At 33.4% G+C, this 20206-nt stretch overlaps 1 protein-coding gene across 1 annotated transcript; it reads left to right on the forward strand.

Annotated features, from left to right (window-relative positions):
• Nucleotides 1-14671: 14671 nt before the first annotated feature.
• On the forward strand, nt 14672-19947 carry LOC143625808 (sugar transporter ERD6-like 7). The gene is made up of 19 exons (XM_077096047.1): nt 14672-14733; nt 15400-15569; nt 15734-15796; nt 16263-16352; nt 16450-16509; nt 16604-16669; nt 16765-16830; nt 16924-16999; nt 17141-17205; nt 17284-17376; nt 17455-17535; nt 17621-17705; nt 18018-18061; nt 18169-18231; nt 18437-18496; nt 18975-19028; nt 19104-19163; nt 19518-19632; nt 19726-19947. The coding sequence occupies exons 2-19, from the start codon at nt 15411-15413 to the stop codon at nt 19839-19841; spliced, it is 1416 nt and encodes a 471-aa protein (XP_076952162.1). The 5' UTR covers nt 14672-14733; nt 15400-15410; the 3' UTR covers nt 19842-19947.
• Nucleotides 19948-20206: the final 259 nt, after the last annotated feature.

A 20206-nucleotide genomic window follows, 5' to 3' on the forward strand; every position in this document is an offset into this window, starting at 1 on the left:
GGGTTTAGAAGTTTTCGGTTTGTTATTACTCATATTCTATTTGTTATTCCAAAATCAAAATCAAACAAAAATGGATGGCACGATGATTGAATGACGATTTACGATTGGAGACTCGATTATGTATTCCGTGAGGTCATTATCTCGCTGGTTGGAGAACAATCTGAACAGGAAGAGACGACGCGAAACCAGGGTCGAAGAAGTCCGATGATCACTTATGATCGTATTTTTTCCATTGTTTTTTTATTAAGTGTTAATTGGTTTAGCCTTATAGGCCTATCTATTAATACGTTTGAGTTTTTATATTAATCTGCGTATGAGCTATTTTTTATTGACCCAATTTTAATTTTCAAAGGCAAAAGATGATGATAAAGGTATAAAAAATATTATTTAATTGAAAAAGAGAGGAAAATATAGCGACTTTTAGTGTAATTTTAGGTTTGGAAACAAAGACATAATGTGAATGCTTTGAGCCACACGGTTGAAGTACTTGCTACATGTTGTTTACGAACGACATCTAATGACGACAGTGAACTGCTTTTCAGTTATAGTGGGCTTTCCAGTTTCCCCTGATACTCATGGTTTATCCATGTAAGGATCTAACATCCCAAGGACCCCCACGTATTTTAACGATGATTAAAAGATAGCAAAACATAGAAAAATAAATAATAAGCCCCATGACATGAACGATATGATGGTATGATTACTAAAAACCATAGGCACGACGTTAGGATAAGCTATTTAATTTTGTGTTAGTCTTGAATCATGATTTGCAACAAATGATTGTTTGATTTTATTATCAAAATAATTACTAGTTTTACAGGTATCTCTTCTATCTTATGCAGCTTTAATAAATGATGAATTTAGCATGTAGTTAGTGAGGAACGCGTAGACAATTCACATGACAGGCTGCATTTGGATTATTCACTTTTATAATTATTTATTTGTGCATTATAATAAATTTTATTATTCGTTTATAATTTGTTGCAAAGAACGACGAGTAACACCCAAGTTTTATAATTATCTAAACGGTTTTATAATCTATTAACATACGAGTGGGAATTTCTGCTGTTAAAAGAAAGCTTACTGAAAAATATTATTTTTGGGAGAAAAAAATGAGGGTGCTACAATATCCGAAACGACGGGTATTGAGTCTGGTATGTGATTAGATGATTAGATCTGAAGAACATTTTCTGGGTATGGGATTAGCTTATATCCGGTCCAATTACAAGAAACGACATACTCGCTTACCGAAACCATATACCTAAAATTTTACTTTTTTATAAATGCAATTTATAATAACTTTAAAACGAGTCAAACAAGCAAACAGATAAATTTTCATTGCCGTAAACTTACACCTAGGTATGATCTCTGCTAGTTCACAAGCAACCCAATAGATTAAGATTGACCTATTATTTGAGTTACAAAATAAAAACACCAAAATTTAAACGAGCAAACCCACTTTATCATCTCGGCTAGTTCACAAACAAACCGACTCACGCGAGCTTAGCTTGACTCAAGCTCAACTTATTTTCAAACCAAGCCAGCTCAGCTCGACTTGGTTCCTTCACAAACAATCCAATTTCAAATAAGCTTTGTTTACGTGAGCATCTATACATTAGCCTTTTGAAAGTCCTAATCAGGCCCATATTTAGTTATTTACAATCTACACTATTTATTGTCATAGTATGAAATTACGTAATTAACAATTTGAGAACACAAAAAATTGTCCAAAAAAAAAAAAAACTATGTGTATATACATATACAATCCAGAATTAAATAATCAAAATCAACAGGTATGAAACATGAATCATTTCAACAAGCAAGCACACATACCACAAATCTGCGTAAATCCGATCGGTGAACTCCCGCCACAGAGAATAAACAGAGTAAGCATCACTTTAAGGAGTCGAATTGCAGAGCAAACAATTCAAAACCCTAGAACACGCGTACCGTAACGCCGGACTAATCCGATTGGTGTAAACGGTGGATTCGCGCAATAAATCTTCTATAGATGCAACAAACAGGAGGTACGAGCAGGATCAACGGTGCCGCTGAGAAGCCGACTGCGAACAACATATGAAGCATTTTCGCGAAGGTTTTGGGTGAAGAATGGAAATTGATGTGTGTATTTATAGTAAGGAGGTTGTGGATGGGGCTTGCTATTGAGGGTGTGAAGATTTGGGTGTTGGCAAAATGAGTCCCTGTGAAGTGTAAGTCGTGGCTTGTTCTAACCTGCTGATTGGAGGTGGTGACGGAGGCGATGTTTGAGCCCTGTGTTGATCAGTTTCTATAATCGATGATATAATGTAAACAAGGAAATATGTAATACCTGTTAATCCAGTGATGTTTGAGATTGACATCTTCTTAATCTGATCGAGTTCCCCTTTAGGGTGTATGGTTAGGATGGAGATTAGGTGTTCTTGATGAACACGATTTGAGGGAGAGAGGTAGGGGATGATTCTTATGGTGTTATTATTCATCATTAGTTATTAACCTCTCTAATAAGCTCTCTATATATACACCCAAGGGGAAACCCTATTAATGTTAGTAAGGGTAATTCCGTCCATCAAGGATTTACCAGTTATAAACATAAGGTTATTTAGGTCAATGATCAATAATAAGATAAATAATTATAAGGGCCATATATAAATATATATAAAATATATTTATTCTAACATTCTCCCACTTGGCCTAGTAATTATTTATTATGAGCATTAGATTAGTCTGATCAGAGGTTAATACTCATTTTAGTTCTAAACCCAAATTGCAGCAGAGAAATACAGTCGTTGAATCAATATTCGACTCAGGACCCCCATTAATCATACTACAACTCAAATTTAAAACCTAACTTTAGGATCAAATTGACAAATAAGCCCTTACCGTTGATTTGTATAATTAGTGTCTATACGTCTTTAGGCATGCATGAACGTATTTAGAGACAAAACAAATTTTTCAACGTATGAGGAAAAATTAATAATTAATCATTCATAGTACGATACGCAGTTCTTGGTCATTGGTAAAACCCGTCTCTATTATTGGCCATTTAGGAGACTTATGGGTGACAGACCTTTAATTAGTGGATCCATAAGCATATCATGAATGCATTCGATACAAAAGTTTAGTTTCCTTTATTTGTTCTTAAGTCATAAGCGAACAATAATTTAGACTTGTATCGAATTCTAATGCAGCTCCGCTTGAACTGTTACTGTTCAAGAAATAAGGGTAGCTGACTTTATCACAATAAGTCTTCAATATTGGATTTATATGAAGTTAATAAATTATGAGTCAACTGATAAAGTTTTCCAACAACATTTAGTGACACGTTGCGTTATGATCAGCAACATATTATGTCATTATAACTTAGGTCGTTGTTATCAGTTAGTTAGGACTCCTTCATGAGATAGTAATGTCTGCTGACATAAGGATATACCCAGAAGTTGACAAAGTTAGAATATTAGTAGTCAACCGTTTTTTTAGTTCTCACTTCTTCTTCTTTAAATTATTGTGTCTCGTTTCTTAGAGATATTGTGATATTTTATCAGATGCTTCACAATAGAAATAATTAGTCTAGTGTTTAGCAATGTGACCAATATCTAAACGAGTATAGATTTGAACCTTCTTAAGGCATCTAATTAATGATGCATAAGGAAATAATCTCATTTATCCTATTAGCCTCTAAAGGAGAGCAATATTGTATGTTACAAGTGTAAGGACCCGTTTCATGTAAAACATATAAAACTAATGAGTCTATCTCGGTGTATTTTGATAACTATTAAATAAGAGGTATCTCCGAGATTGATTAGGTCAAGATATGCGTTAACAATACTTTGACTCATGTAACATATACTTGTCAAAAGAATGTCATCTATATAAGGACAAGTTTACATTAGTTGCTCCCACTCATCTTGAGGTAGGTAAATCAATCCACTTAGTTCTTGATGAAGAGAGTTGCATTATGATTTCATTATTGATTCTTGCATCAACCCATACATGGATTTTATTGACTTACAAACTAAGTGTTCTTAACCTTCAGTTTAGAACTTACAGGTTATTTTACGAACATGTAGGCCAGTGTTAGGGAAAGTTGTTTTAATGTTCATGTAATGTAGCTCTAAATTATTATAAGCTACTAGAACAGTGATGATCCTCAAAGTAACCTTTTGTAAGACAAGGAACTAGGTTCTTTGATAATTTATTCCCTCTTGAGTATACCTTTATCAATCAATCATACCTTTAGTGTATTAACGTTATTCATTCAGATTTAGTTTAGTAATGACTACCTTTTAGGTAATTCAACCAAATCCCAAACGTTATACTATTTTAGAAGATTGATTGATACTAATGGTTTAATTAGAAGAGGTAGGATCATTAAACCTTCCAAAATCCATTTAATCTTTAGTCAGGTAGGGTACATAATCATCAAAGTTAGTAGGCCTTTGAGACCTAGATGACCTCCTGAGTTGATTATTGGGTTTATAAGGAGTTTCATATTTTCAGGTATATTAGGAGCAATATTAGTTTCTAAGTATGTAAGAGTTTGTGCAGTATGGTGTACAAGAGGTGTAATCGGAGTTAAAGTAAGCGACAATCTCTCCCCCCCGCGTCTTGTACTTAGCCAAGTTATGATAAGGACTTTTACTGCTCCTACTGACCTTAGAAATATGTAAGAATTCAGCATGCTTAGGGTCAACATCAGAAGACCAATAAATTCTAATTGAGGATTATATTAATTAGTCTTGGTAAGAAATCTAAGTTTTCCCATATTTAGGTATCCAACAAAATTTGTTAGGAGTAGCATTAAATGTTAAGGAGACAAGATATAATGGAGCAGTGTCTTATACAAGGGATGTTTTATGAGGTAGATTAAGTTGTTTCTCCCCCATCTCTTGCATATAAGGACACTCAGTGCTCCCACTAATCTTTTAGGCCTCTAAAACTCCATACAAGTTTTGGCGATTCATGTCATAGGAAACTTTCATACAGTTTAGACTTGATTTCCTTATTGTCCATATTTCATAAGAAATTTTAAGGACATATTTAGAAGGAATACTGATAAGTATATATGAATTGATTTCTTTAAAGAACTTGTCCAGTAGGAAACAGATTAGATACAAGTTGATATTCTTCTAAGCTCCACTAATAGCAGTGAATTTTAACTTATGGTGGACCTCACTTACTCCCTTTATCCAGTTTATATTTAGGGCATTTAACACATGCTTTCAAATCACTAAGAATGAGATTTAATGGCAATTCATCCTTTGTCAACCGAGTCATGATTTCTCATGAAAATTTTGGTCTTAATGGATGAAGTACGTAAGTCTCATTTATCTTTTGTTAAATTCTCATTTCTATGATAACAAAAAGTTGTGAAATTTGTAGCATCGCTTAGTTTTATCTTATAAGGTTTCTATTCAGATAATAACGACCGATAATATGATAGTTTTAGTTAGTAGTGACTTTGTTTTGGTCATTTAAAACCTTATAACTGTCAAAATGTAGCTTTAGTATTGATACTAAATTCTGAGTAAACTCTAGAATGTTTAAGGTATCATAAAGCTTAATACAAAACAGCTTTTATGGTTCTTACAACCTTAACATTAAATGAGTCACTGACTCTCATCTTAATTATTATCGATTTCTGATAAGGAAACGTATAAAACTAAACTCAACTAACACGTGTTAATAGGGATATTAATATTAGTGGAGTTAAATATCATTAATTGGTAACTACCTTTCTTAGCCAACTGTTCCCTTGAGGTATGGATAGTCTCTTTGCTCGTGCCTAGTCTAATGGCATGATTTTGCAGTGAGACTTTCCCTTTGAGAACTTAGAGCTGGAAGCAGTACTTGTATTTTGTTTCAAGACTTTAGAACTATCCTCTTTTAAGGTTTAGTGGTAATAAGGTGAATAACATTTGATTTTCAATTTTTAGGCATTCCTTTTCCTGTACATATATTGCTAGCAACACACTCAGTTTCCTTTAGTACTTCTGAGTGTTATAGTTGATTCTTAAGGCATCTAATTGTACTGGTGGAAAAGTAATACACTGAAAAGACTTCAATAAGTTCCATGTATAAGCTCTCAGTTTATGGGTCATGGAATTAAATATTAGGATGTATTCACAAATGCCAATTAACCTTTTTATTTAGAATTAGAGTGTTTTGCATGCATCTTAGGAATTGTTTTGATTCTATTATTTCCATAGAAAAAAAAAAAAAAAAAAAAAAAAAAAACGTTAGTCTTAGGAATTTTAGAATCCGTAATTGCTCACCTGATAGGAATCATGTAAGGAGTTCTTGATTATCATAAGAGACATATTTATTTATCCCACTGATTATGCTCAAGTGTTTTTCTGTAATACTTTTATCAGAATGAGCAGTAAGAATTTCAAGTCTTTAAGGATAATCAAGACTCAAAAGGGCAAATTTTATAAGACCCTTTTAGAAGCAAAACTCTTCTTAGGTTTTGTAATAAGAGTGGATGATTTAGGTTTGAGATTCAAACTTTATAGAAGAATTTTAGAGTGATTTATGTTATGGGTAATCTAATAAGGCAGACTGAAATTAGGATCATTAATGTAAGGATCATTATGAAGATGTGATAATTTTAAGTATAACACCAAAATTAATTTTATTATACTTAAATAAAATAGATCACCGTTGGGCAGAAAATGTATTATTTAAGTATAAAATTCTTGTGCGAAAATAATTGTAACAAATCACCGTTGGGCAGAATTGGAACAATCAAGTTGTTATGCACAAGGTAAGTTTGCAATACATAAATGTAACAAATCACCGTTGGGCAGAATTGAGACATTTAAGGTATTTAAGGCAAAGTTAATGTCATTTGAGTATCTAGCAATTTTAGGATACTCATCTTTTAGATGACTATGCTTAGTTAGACTAAAACAACTTTGTTAAGCTACCACATCACCATTGGGCAGAAGTGAACTCATGAAGTGTTGTTTAAGTTAAGCAAAACTAAAGTCATGCGAATGTCTGATAATGTTAGGACATACACTTTTAAGTGACATACTTAATTAGACTTAAATAACAATATTAGGTTACACATCACCGTTGGGCAGAAGTGAACTATAAGTGTTATTTAAGTTAAGTAATTTAACGGAGCAGGGCCCCTTAATCAGTTAGGTTATATATAAGGGTTTCTGATCATTTCGCAACATGTAAGATATAAGTAAAGTTGCGATTTCTTTGAAGTGATGTTGCGAATTTGGTTAGGGGATTTTAGATGTTGCGAACAGTGCAGTCATAAGTAATGTTGCGATTGATGTTTTATAAGAGATGTTGCGAATGATGTTGTTATGAGAGATGTTGCGAATGGAGTTGTTGTGATGTAATCAGCATTGTTGCGATTTAAAGCACTCGCAACATAATTGTTGCGATTAAGAGTACTCGCAACATCCTGTGATTTTATGGGCTGATCGCAACATCAATAGGTAATACTCGCAACATCTTGCAAAATTAGCTCGTCGCAACATCTTAAGTAATACTCGCAACATCTTAAGGTTCGCAACATTAGTGACTTTTCGCAACATATGTCCCTTCGCAACATTCTGTGATGCTAGGTTCTGATCGCAACATAATTAGTGGACATTCGCAACATGTTACTCGCAAGATAATATGTAATTCTCGCAACATCATGCGATTTCGCAACATTTCATTTGTTGCGATTAGAGTCCAGTTGTTGTGAATAGATGCCTTGATTCGCAACATTAGCAGAATTCGAAAAGAATAATCAACCTGATAACCTTTTCCTAATTTTAAGAGATTTGGGAGATTCTGTTATAAAGTTTTAGATTATCTCAAAATTTAATAAGATTTCAAAATTATATCTTTTATCTTATTTAAAAGATTTTGAAATTAAACTTAGAGATAATATTATCTCTTTAAAGTTTTAGATTATCTCTAATTTTAATAAGATTTCAAAATTATATCTTTTATTTTATATTAAAGATTTTGAAATTAAACTTAGAGATAATATTATTTCTTTAAAGTTTTAGATTATCTCTAATTTTAATAAGATTTCAAAATTATATCTTTTATTTTATTTAAAAGATTTTGAAATTAAACTTAGAGATAATATTATCTCTTTAACAGATTTCATTTTCCCAAGTTAATCCTAATTAAGGTTAGTTTTCGAAAATTATGATGTTCTTCAAGAACATCTTCGAAAAAAAACAAGAACAGTTTCAAGAATTTTACGAAACTGTTTTCGATTATATTATCAGATTTAATACTGGAATCGAAATCTGAAAGTTTTGTAAAACAGATTTCGAAAATAATCAGGTTTTTATAATGAACAGATTTTAATCAGACCTAACAATTCGTTAGAAGTAATACGAACATCAGATCCAATCAGTTTTATGATGATGATCAAAACCGTAAACATAAGGGTTTTAATCAAAAACTCGTTTCCTATTTTAATTCCAGTTTTCATGGACATCGAAGAAACTGATTAATCAACATCATGCTCTGATACCACATGTTGATCAGTTTCTATAATCAATGATATAATGTAAACAAGGAAATATGTAATACCTGTTAATCCAGTGATGTTTGAGATTGACATCTTCTTAATCTGATCGAGTTCCCCTTTAGGGTGTATGATTAGGATGGAGATTAGGTGTTCTTGATGAACACGATTTGAGGGAGAGAGGTAGGGGATGATTCTTATGGTGTTATTATTCATCATTAGTTATTAACCTCTCTAATAAGCTCTCTATATATACACCCAAGGGGAAACCCTATTAATGTTAGTAAGGGTAATTCCGTCCATCAAGGATTTACCAGTTATAAACATAAGGTTATTTAGGTCAATGATCAATAATAAGATAAATAATTATAAGGGCCATATATAAATATATATAAAATATATTTATTCTAACACCCTGTGTTTTGTGGCTTTTGACGTTTTGGGTTTCGTTTCTTTTTCTATTTATATTGTTTCTTTTTCGAATAATTAGGGATGAACTCGGTACCGATCTCGAATTTTTTAAAAACCTGGCATTTGTATCGATATCGATATCATAAATGTTCGGTTCGGTACTAATACCGTAGGTAAATATTCAGTAAATAAAGGTACCGCCGTACCGGTACCCATCTTGAACTTCTCGATCTCAATATTTTTAAAAACTTGGTACCAGTACTCAAATGTTCGTTTCCGATACTATTTGTTCATCCCTATAATAGATTTTAGTAAACGTATTGTGATTTAAAATAAAAATTGAAGAGAGTGTATATAGTTAAAAAAGAAATTGCCACTGAGATTATGATTTCATAATGAACATTTTAAACGTTATACAATTTAGTTCTAACGGGGTTTTCCAAGTGTAAAGCACTTATCAATGTCATCGACCATCGCCGCGGGCCCTAAGATCTTCCATAACTAGCCCTACCCAAAATGGTCTTTGACACTATAGTCCTTTGATCGCAACTCCTTTTGTGCTTCCTCATGCGTTCCTTGATTATTTATAATAACCTCATGCTAACACCTTCACTCAACGACCTTAACAGAATTGACCACGTATTCTACAATTTGTTTTAAGTGATGGATGTTTTTTATTTTATTATTGATATTTTCTTCGATTATCAATTTAATTTATTTTATTTTTTGGTTTGTGGAAATTGTTGTTCAAATGAATGGGTTGAAGTTTCATCATCTTCTTCTTTTTTTCAAATTCAAATTCATATTCAAGATGGATTTTGTGCTTGCGGTGTCAATAGATTTACGGGTATGTCGAATGCTTGGTGATGGAGGCGTCAGCCAGACCCTCGTTGAGAATGCAGAGGGCGGTAAGATGACTTTTGTATTTATTGGTATCTCGAATTTCACTTTTATAATTCATTGTTTATGTGATTATTATTTAAAGAAAACTATTGTATTCATATAGATTAAGTTAGGTTATAAACCCGTGTACTAGACGGGTGAAAAATATTTAAATTCAATTACAAAATTTATAAATTGAATGATTTTGCGATTGTAACAGAGTATCAGCGGAACATTTTGCATAATAATCATACAATCACTTGAAAATAATGTTACGTATCTATAATAGAGGAGAAAAAGAAAGTCATGTTTTTTACTAATTGTCGTGCTAAAACAATATATACGTTAATAGCTTCATGTTCTTTACCAATTGTTAACATATCAAGAACAAAACGATAAATGCAACCATTTTGATAACTTTTGTCGCGTTTTTGAAGACAATTTTACCCTATTAACTTAATAATTTAGGATTATTAAAATACTAAAAAATTATAAGATCGCAAGTTATTTATAGAAAATATTTAAGTGAGTCAATAGCAGTTTTAATATGATAAGTAGATTTTAGATTTTTTTTTTAGAATTATTTTATTAGTTAGAAACTCATACAGGCTTTGTTATTTATAAAAAATAGAAAAATCATCCAATGGAAGTGGGCATATTATTTTGCTTTAATATAAGATATAGAATATAGATATAGATATAGATCATTATGAAAACATGTTATGGCTAATTATGAGGTTGATATTTACTATTAAAAAATTAAAATCTAATATGATCATATTCATTAACCATTTAGTGCCACTATGGAGGATAACGGTTTAGACAATTCATTTTATTTTATTTTATTCAGAACGATAAAATTCTTTAATTTTTTGTGGTTTTTGAACTTAGAATCTCAAATCTTCTTCCTTCAAAAATTCAATAGTTTAAAGGTTTTGTCTTTACTAATAAAACCATCGCCCCATTAGCTAGAATGCTGGATAATTCTTTTTATAATATACGTTTTTCTAATATTTTGGGAAGTCAATGAAGCATTAATCTCATCATCATTGTCATCATAATTTTCATCATTACCATCTTCATTAATATTATCATAATCTTCGTCATCATTAGGATCATGATAATCTTTATCTTCTTGATCATATTCATTCATCACCATCTTCTCTAAAAAAGATCTGGTACAGAAAAAATAAAAAATAAAAACCTAAAATATTAAAAGAGAACTTAAAAAGTGGAGTTAAGTGTTATTTTGGTATATATGGTTTGACCAACTATATAACTTTAGTATCTATATTTTATTTTATGCAAATGACTATCCCAGTTTCAAAAAACTTGTATTTTTAGTACTTTTTTAACTCCGTCTATTTTATCAGTTAAGTCAAGGGTATTTTGGTAATTTTGTAATTTTCTTAATTTTTTCTTTTCTTTTCTTTTAAATGCCTTCCCCCCTTTTAAATGCCGGCGACATTCAACCCCACCGGAAGTCCACTGCCGGAAACTACTTCAGCTCGTCAGTGAATGCACCAGGTTTGCCGAAAATGTTCGTGAACTCCGTCGTCGTCGTCGCTTCGTACTGAACCATCATAAGCCTAATCCGTCGCTGCTCGTTCTTCTCCACCGTTGTCGGATACTGTGGCGGAACCCTAGCCGCTATAGTCATCGCCATCGTCATCGTCATCGTCACCAATTGAACTAGCAGCAGCGGCGGCGGCGATAATCTGGTGGTTCAATTGTCGGATACTGTCGGATACCATTGTCGGATACTGTGTCGGATACTGTCAGTTGAACCACCATGGTTGTTCTTCTCCACCATTTTCGGATACTGTGTCGGATACCAGGTTTGTCGCCGCCACTGCTACTGGTTCAATTGGTGGCGATGACGATGGCAGCTAGGGTTCCGCCACAGTATCCGACAACGGTGGAGAAGAACGAGTAGCGACGGATTAGGCTTATGATGGTTTAGTACGAAGCGACGGCGATGATGGAGTTCACGAACATTTCCGGTAAACCTGGTGCGTTCGCTGACGAGCTGAAGTAGTTTCCGACAGTGGACTTCTGGTGGGGGTGAATGTCGCCGACATTTAAAAGGGGGGAAGGCATTTAAAAGAAAAGAAAAAATTAAGAAAATTACAAAATTACCAAAGTACCATTGACTTAACTGATAAAATAGACGGAGTTAAAAAAAGTACTAAAAATGCAAGTTTTTTGAAACTGGGGTAGTCACTTGCATAAAATAAAGTATAAAGTTGCATAGTTGGTCAAACCACAGGTACCAAAATGACACTTAACTCAAAAAAGTGAGAACAATAACCCTAAAAATTAAACAAAATAAAAAGATGAATGAAGAGAAAAATTACGAAAAAAATGTAAACCGCATCATGGCTATTGCGTTTGGCTTCCATGTTTGCAAAAATGGTCAACATATGCCCTACACCTCGCATATGTCTCCTCATTTAAAGACGATCTACTTGTTAATGTATTCTAGGGCTTTATTGTGCAACTCAGTGTTGTTTGAAGAGCCACAAGCTCGTGATGGAGTTGTAATCATTCTCATATGAAGAGGTGGTTGGTTGCCTTACTAACTGGGAAGCGTTTGGAGGGTCTTCAGGTCGTTTCTTGTTTTAATAACTAAACATAGGGTGTGGAAAGTGTTTGGATTGAATCCCCACTTGTTAGTATCAATTTCACACTTGTAAAAATTTGTAGTAAAATAGTTATGACATGCATTTAACCTATAATCATATTTTGATGTGTAGATCGAGCCAAGAGTTTGCGATTGTTAAACGAATAGAGAGAACAAAATAGAATATTACTTTGAAACATGCACTCTTTTTCATAAATCGGCATATAACTTGCATAGTTGTATAGGTAAAACAAGGTAATTTTGGTTAACTTAAAAAGGGGTATTTTAACGATGTTAGACACTTAGACATATAAATTGAAATGCTAAGAAAATAGAAACCATAATGCCTCAAATGACAAAAGTAAATAAATAAACTTTTGAATTAAAGTGACAATTTTGAATAAAAGAAAATTAAAAATCAAGCCCTGCCCTGTGTATGGGCTTAATGCTAACAATTTTCTTTATTTATGTATTTATTTTGAATAGTTTCTTAATTAGAAAATAATAAGGGAAAATTCTGAAAATAGTCCCTTTTAGAGAGAAGATTCCCAAAATAACTCTTTTTTTCTCAAAATAATTTAAGACTTGGACTGGCAAGACGTATTGGGAAAAGATAAAAATAATGAGGGAGTAGTCCAAATTTTGAAGGAAAGTAAGGTAGGAGATGGGATTTGAGAAAATAATGAAGGTAAAGTCCAAATTATTTTGTAATCTTTGAGCAAAGGTCCAAATTTTTTCAAAACTTTTTCTTTCAAAAAACCGTCTTGAGAGACTGTTTTTTTATGTTTCCTACCTTTCCCGTCTATATTTTCAAATTATTGGAAAAATATATTTTTTACAATTATACCCCTGAACCATCATCACCACCTTGAACCACCACCACCACCGACGCCGTCGGCCCCACCCCATCACCACCACCGTCACTATCACCATAGCCGCCTCCACCGTCAATTTCCGTCGCCAGAGAAAACCACCACCACCATACCCGTCAACAATGATGTGAGGCTTGCTGCAACAAGAGCTTTGTATAATGCTCTTGGTTTTGCTCAAGCAAATTTTACTAATGATATGAAGCGTGATTATATTATGAGAGTTGTTTGTGAAGCAACACTCTCGCCAGAAGTGAAAATTCGACAAGCCGCTTTTGAATGTTTGGTTTCTATTTCATCAAGCTATTATGAGAAGTTGGGTCCTTACATGCAAGATATCTTTAATATTACGGCTAAAGCTGTAAAAGAAGATGAAGAGCCAGTAGCATTACAAGCTATTGAATTCTGGAGCTCGATTTGTGATGAGGAAATAGATATATTGGAAGAATATGGTGGTGATTTCTCTACTGCTGTTTCTAATATACCTTGTTTTTACTTTATTTGACGGGTATGGTGGTGGTGGTTTTCTCCGGCGACGGAAATTGACGGTGGAGGCGGCTATGGTGATAGTGACGGTGGTGGTGATGGGGTGGGGCCGACGGCGTCGGTGGTGGTGGTGGTTCAGGGGTATAATTGTAAAAAATATATTTTTCCAAATATTTGAAGATATGGACGGGAAAGGTAGGAAACATAAAAAAACAGTCTCTCAAGACGGTTTTTTGAAAGAAAAAGTTTTGAAAAAATTTGGACTTTTGCTCCAAGATTACAAAATAATTTGGACTTTACCTTCATTATTTTCTCAAATCCCGTCTCCTACCTTACTTTCCTTCAAAATTTGGATTGCTCCCTTATTATTTTTTCTTTTCCCAATGCGTCTTGCCAGTCCAAATCTTAAATTATTTTTAGAATAAAATGACTATTTTGGGAATCTTCTTTCTAAAAGGGCTATTTTAGGAATTTTTCCAAATAATAAAGAGTTTAGAATGAAATTATTTATTTCTAAACGACAAAGATTGTGATATAAACCTAACAAACGTACAACATAATTACCTTGAAATTATATCTAGCGTGACAAGTTGCCAATAATAAGCCGTCTTCGTCCTATACCATTATTGCATAACAAGGACATGCTACATATATACACCCATAAGTTTCTTCCTGCTACCAGCCTTATTTTAATCCACATGAAGTAACACAACACAGGTACGCTTGATTTATGAACGTCCGGTTATTCAATTACACCAAATCACATAATCTTCAGGTTTTTGTTTTTGCATTTTTCTGGTCTCAGTTGTGAAAGTTTACTTCTTTTTTGTTTTAATGGATCAGCTGGTATGATCAGTATGAGAAAGTATCAATGAGGTCAATCAATACTTATAACTAATCAGGAGTTCAGGACTAGTGCAGTTGGTTGTTGAAATTGTTTCAAGCAACAAGATCGTTGAAGATATCGGGTGAGCTCGCCTCAAATGAGTATGGATGATAATGAGACAGATATTGGTAGTTCTAGCTAGTCATATACCTGATTGTAAAACCATGTCCATACCTGGTTATGTCGGTAGTTACCCATCACTAGGGAACCCGGTTGTAAAACCATATCCATACTGGCCCAATAAACATCTAGTGTGTGTCGGAAAATTACTCGTTGGGTATTGGAAATACCTGACGAGTACTGGTAATTTCGTTTGCATACCAAATTGTAAAATTTTATCCATACCCGGCTAAATACACATCGAGCATCGCTAAACCCATTAGGACTCTTAAATACATTTCTTACTATTTAATTTTTATATGATTTTATTACCTAAGAAAAATAGAATAGAAAAACTAAAGATGAGTAAATTAGTAGATTATTCAGTTACCAAGAAAAAAAAAAGAAAAAAAAATGTTTATGGGTATTGTTCAGGTAGACTGGTATGCTAGTTTCGGGTAATCAGACCAGGTATCTGATAGCATACTCGTTCTATATACCTGCAAATATTTTTAAGAAAAATCGCATCCTAGTCTCATACCTGAATACCAGCCCCAAATGTTTTAGATTCAGGTTCGCCTTGCCATCCCTATTTATGATCATTATCTTTAGCCACTCTAAGATGTACATTTGTTTGGTTTTTTTGTAGTTTCTGTTAATATGGCCATTGAAAAGGATATGGAGCAAACAGAAAACACTATTCAAGATGATATGGTGGCTGCACTGATACCTCAAGATGCAAAGTGCAAAGAGAACCATTTCATGGTTTATTTAAGTACATTTGTTGCAGTTTGTGGTTCTTATGCATTGGGATCATGTGTAAGTCATGATAAATTCAAATTATATTCTTCTTCTTCTTCTTCTTCTTCTTCTTCTTCTTCTTCTTCTTCTTCTTCAAGTAGTATATTATTAAGTACTATGTCCAGATCATGACAATTTGTTGATGCTAATTATGATTTGATTGCTCAAATTTCACTATCCAGGGTGGTTACTCGTCTCCTACTCAGTCTGCTATCAGAGAAGATCTAAATCTGTCTCTTGCAGAGGTTTTTGACGGTCGTAAATGGTCGTTTTGTGGTAATGCATTACATGATTTCTAGTTGCATAATCACAAACCAAACACATTTTCAAGAACTAAGAAATATCACACAACATAAAAGACAGAAATAAATGAAAATAAGTGTTATTATAATTAATAATAATGAAAGAAACTACTAACCAAAAAACCAAACTCACACATGGACATAATGTATCTCAAGTTTTATACGGATTATACCTTATACATGTGTGAAGTTAATGTTCAATATGCTTTCCCAGTTAAAATCTCTTGCTACCAAAAACCGCACCGTTAATGGGCCAGCCGCTAGCCTTGCCTTGGGCCTACCAAAGTTGGGCCAACTTGGATTGGGCCTGCCTTTTTGAACCGGGCCCAAGACCAGCAATCAACTCAAAATTATAATAGAGTATTTTCTTGTGCAATGACTTATGAATCTATATTGTTTTCCTTACTAGTACTCCTTGTTTGGGTCAATACTCACATTCGGCGCAATGATTGGCGCGATTGCAAGTGGGCCCTTGGCCGATTTCTTCGGTCGCAAAGGGGTAAGTTAATAACATTTTTTCACGTTATCACCATCATTTTTGGACCACATTATACTTCATGTAAGTTCAAACAATTAAAACTTGACAATGTAAACAGGCATTGAGAATATCATCTGCTTTCTGTGCAGCAGGGTGGCTAGCAATTCACTTTGCTCAGGTACATAACATAACATTTTAGTCAAATATTCAATTAAAAAGCATACTTCATTTTGACATTTGATAGTCAAAGCAATTTCTTTTTATTATTAAAGGGGCCTCTGCCTTTGGATATTGGAAGACTAGCAAATGGATTTGGAATGGGTGTGTTTTCATATGTGGTAAGTTAAGTTGGTTAAACTTATATGATTATTATTTCTATTTACATGACACATTTATGAGAAGTGTGACATATGCATATGTTTTGAGTCGCAAGGTACCGGTGTTCATAGCAGAAATAGCACCCAAAAATTCAAGAGGTGTATTAACGGCTGCACATCAGGTAGCAATCGCATTGATTTATGAACTTTTTGCACCTAAAAAATTCAGTATAAGAAATATTTGAGAAATCTATGAGGCATTTCGTATTCTGCAGCTCATGATCTGTACAGGGGTGTCCGTTGCCTTTATTATAGGAACAGTTCTGAAATGGCGAGTCTTGGCTCTTACAGGTTTTAACAATTAATCTAACCCATGTTCATATACTAGTCTATATTTAATATTGTTATTGTTAACTGCATATACCGTATTAGCATGTTTTATTCGTTTATGAAACATTAGCCCGATATGCATTCCTTGTGATTTGATTGCAGGATTGATTCCTTGTGCTGTTCTATTTGTGGGGTTGTTTTTTATTCCAGAATCTCCAAGATGGCTGGTAAGGTTTCGTAAAAAAAAAAAACGATATTAGAAGCTTCTAGAAGTTATATTCGGCATGCATGCATTATGCATACAGGCTAAGATAGGAAAACAAAAGGAATTTGAAGCTTCCCTAAGAAAACTTAGAGGGAAAGATGCTGATGTATCTGAGGAGGCAGTTGAAATCCAGGTTCACTTTTCAAATTTTTTTAGTAAGTTATATAAATTTTCTAGTTATTAATTAATGAGGTGTTGTAACTATTGATAGGATTATATAGAAACACTGCAAAAGCTCCCGAAAGCCAAACTATTCGACTTGTTTCAAAGAAGATATTTGCGATCCGTTACTGTAAGTTTATCTTATCAAAACTTGTTGACCAAGTCGTTTAGTTGACGATATATTTATTTATTTATTTTGCATTTCTGTTTGGAAGATCGGAGTTGGACTAATGGTCTGTCAACAGTTTGGAGGAATCAACGGGATTTCGTTCTACACAAGCAGTATCTTTGAGTATGCAGGTTTGTATTGTATATTGATTGTGTGTATAATAGAGTTACATAAAGGCTCTGTATATAGAGAATAATATTACTAATACCTTCTAGATATGATAATTATATATCGAGTATGATATCCATCAATATAGCAACCAATATAGTGCATATGTATGGAGTAAAAGTGACAAAAATGGGTGGGTCGGATGGACCTGGTCAAAATGAGTATGGGTTAAAAGTTAAAACCAGTGGGTTATGATGACATGTTTACATGTTTATGTCCATTTTTTATGAATAGTTAATGCGTTGTTGATAGTTTTTGGACCGTACCCAATTCAGGATTTCCTGCTGATATTGGAACAATAATCTACGCGATTCTTCAGGTTACATGGAAATTTTGTTATAATAATTTTCAATCTATAACCCGCTATCTACACAAATTACTCGCTATGAAGCGGTTATTTATTGTTTATATTTTTATTTTTTGTAGGTCATCATTACTGTCTTAAATGCACTCTATGTAGACAAAGCCGGTAGAAAGCCACTAATACTGGTAAGTATAGTGTTCGTGAATTTGTAAATGCGAAAAAATCTGAATATATTCCCATACAGAACCCTCAATATATAAAAGAAGAAACTAATGAACTGATGGACTAATATAATAGATGCAAATAATAATGCCCATGACACATTTCAATATATTTTGTTGTTTTTCCTTGACTTAAAGCCTTCCTTTTGAATAAAAACTTATTTTCAAGGTTTCAGGCGCTGGGTTGGTCATTGGTTGCTTGCTAACAGCAATTTCGTTCTACTTGAAGGTAATCTTAAGACACCAAGCACTTAGATTGTTAACCGCTCCGTCCCAAAACAAAATAATTTTTAATTCAACACATTATATAAAAGAGTGTTCTAGTAATAGTTAACTAATACAAAACTCCCTCAAATGGTGATAAATAATAAATCTTGTGCATGGGCAGACCTAGCCCCTTTTAACGGGAGCGGCCGCCCACCTTAAATTTTTTTTTTAGTGTTATACGTATGTAAAAATCCCAATCGCACAAAAAAATTCATGGGTCCGCCATTGATCTTGTGAACTACTATTAATGTCATAGTAGTTTGTATTGACTACTAATGGTTGGAGATAAGAGATGTGTAGGCTCATTAACTTGTATATTGGTTGATTCTGGTGGTTTCTCTCTATCTGGTCAAACAAGTAAAATGAAAACAGATTAGCTTGAAAGAAGTGGGTTGAAAGTCGTCCAAAGTGTATGTTCTAACGGTCATTTTGTGCACCAGACTTATGAAATAGGACTAGATGCAGCACCGGCGCTAGCTTTAGCTGGCATACTGGTAACTATTCATCGTTTAAAACCATGATATGAACTAATATATAAGTCATATGATTGTATTGTTTGGTGAATGCAGGTGTTTGTAGGTTCATTCTCCGCAGGAATGGGAGCAGTTCCATGGATTATGATGTCTGAGGTACATACACAATTACACATCATCATCAACACAATGTAATGTCTGGTTAAACGGGTTGGAGCAACATGGTTATGGTTACTGAAGTTATAACTAAAATAACGATATATAGTTTCAAATGAAACAAACCACTTGTTTCTAATATAAAAATATTGTAAACATATTTGATTATGTTTTAGTCCACAAGAGTAAAATATAACCAAAACATACTCATAATTTTTTTATACTAATTGTAGACCATAGTAATATAATACCTTGTGTCTTTAGATATTTCCTATTAACATCAAGGGCAAAACATACTCATAATTTTTTTATACTAATTGTAGACCATAGTAATATAATACCTTGTGTCTTTAGATATTTCCTATTAACATCAAGGGGGCTGCTGGAAGCCTAGCAGCACTTACAAACTGGTTTGGTGCATGGGCTCTATCATTCACTTTCAATTTTCTCTTTAGCTGGAGTTCTTATGGTAACTTTTAACAATTTCACAAATATTTCATGATTCCAAGGCTCGGGTATTCTTAACGTTTATCATATTAACGCGTCTTATTCATGCTTTTAGGCATTTTCCTTTTATACGCGGCTGTAAACTTGGCTGGTATTCTGTTTATTATCGTGATGGTCCCTGAAACAAAAGGAAGAAGTTTGGAGCAGATACAAGCAGCCATTAATGCTTGATTTACCATAATGTATCACCATGGTATGCATCACGCTCAAAAATCTATGAATAAGGCTGGAATTAGGCGTGTTCATCAGTTCAGTTTTCAGGTTGTTCGGTTTTGGCTTTTTTTTTTTTGTGTACATTTTCAATTTTTTTGTGATATTATCTTTATAATTTCTTTACTTATTCATTAAGTATTATCGAATAGGGTTGTGTTCGGTTGGGCAAAATTTGTAATTGGAACGGGCTAGGTGACAAAACTTAAATAACTATTATTTGTCATTCGGTCTATTACGGTTATCTAGGTCGTGATGCACATTAAACAAAATTGGTCGTGAAGATATTCGCATCATGTGAACCTAGGTTGCATGGTATAAACGTG

Source organism: Bidens hawaiensis, unplaced genomic scaffold (assembly GCF_021521415.1).
Source record: "Bidens hawaiensis isolate Kalapana, Puna unplaced genomic scaffold, B.hawaiensis_p1.1 tig00004242_1, whole genome shotgun sequence".
NCBI lineage: Eukaryota > Viridiplantae > Streptophyta > Magnoliopsida > Asterales > Asteraceae > Bidens > Bidens hawaiensis.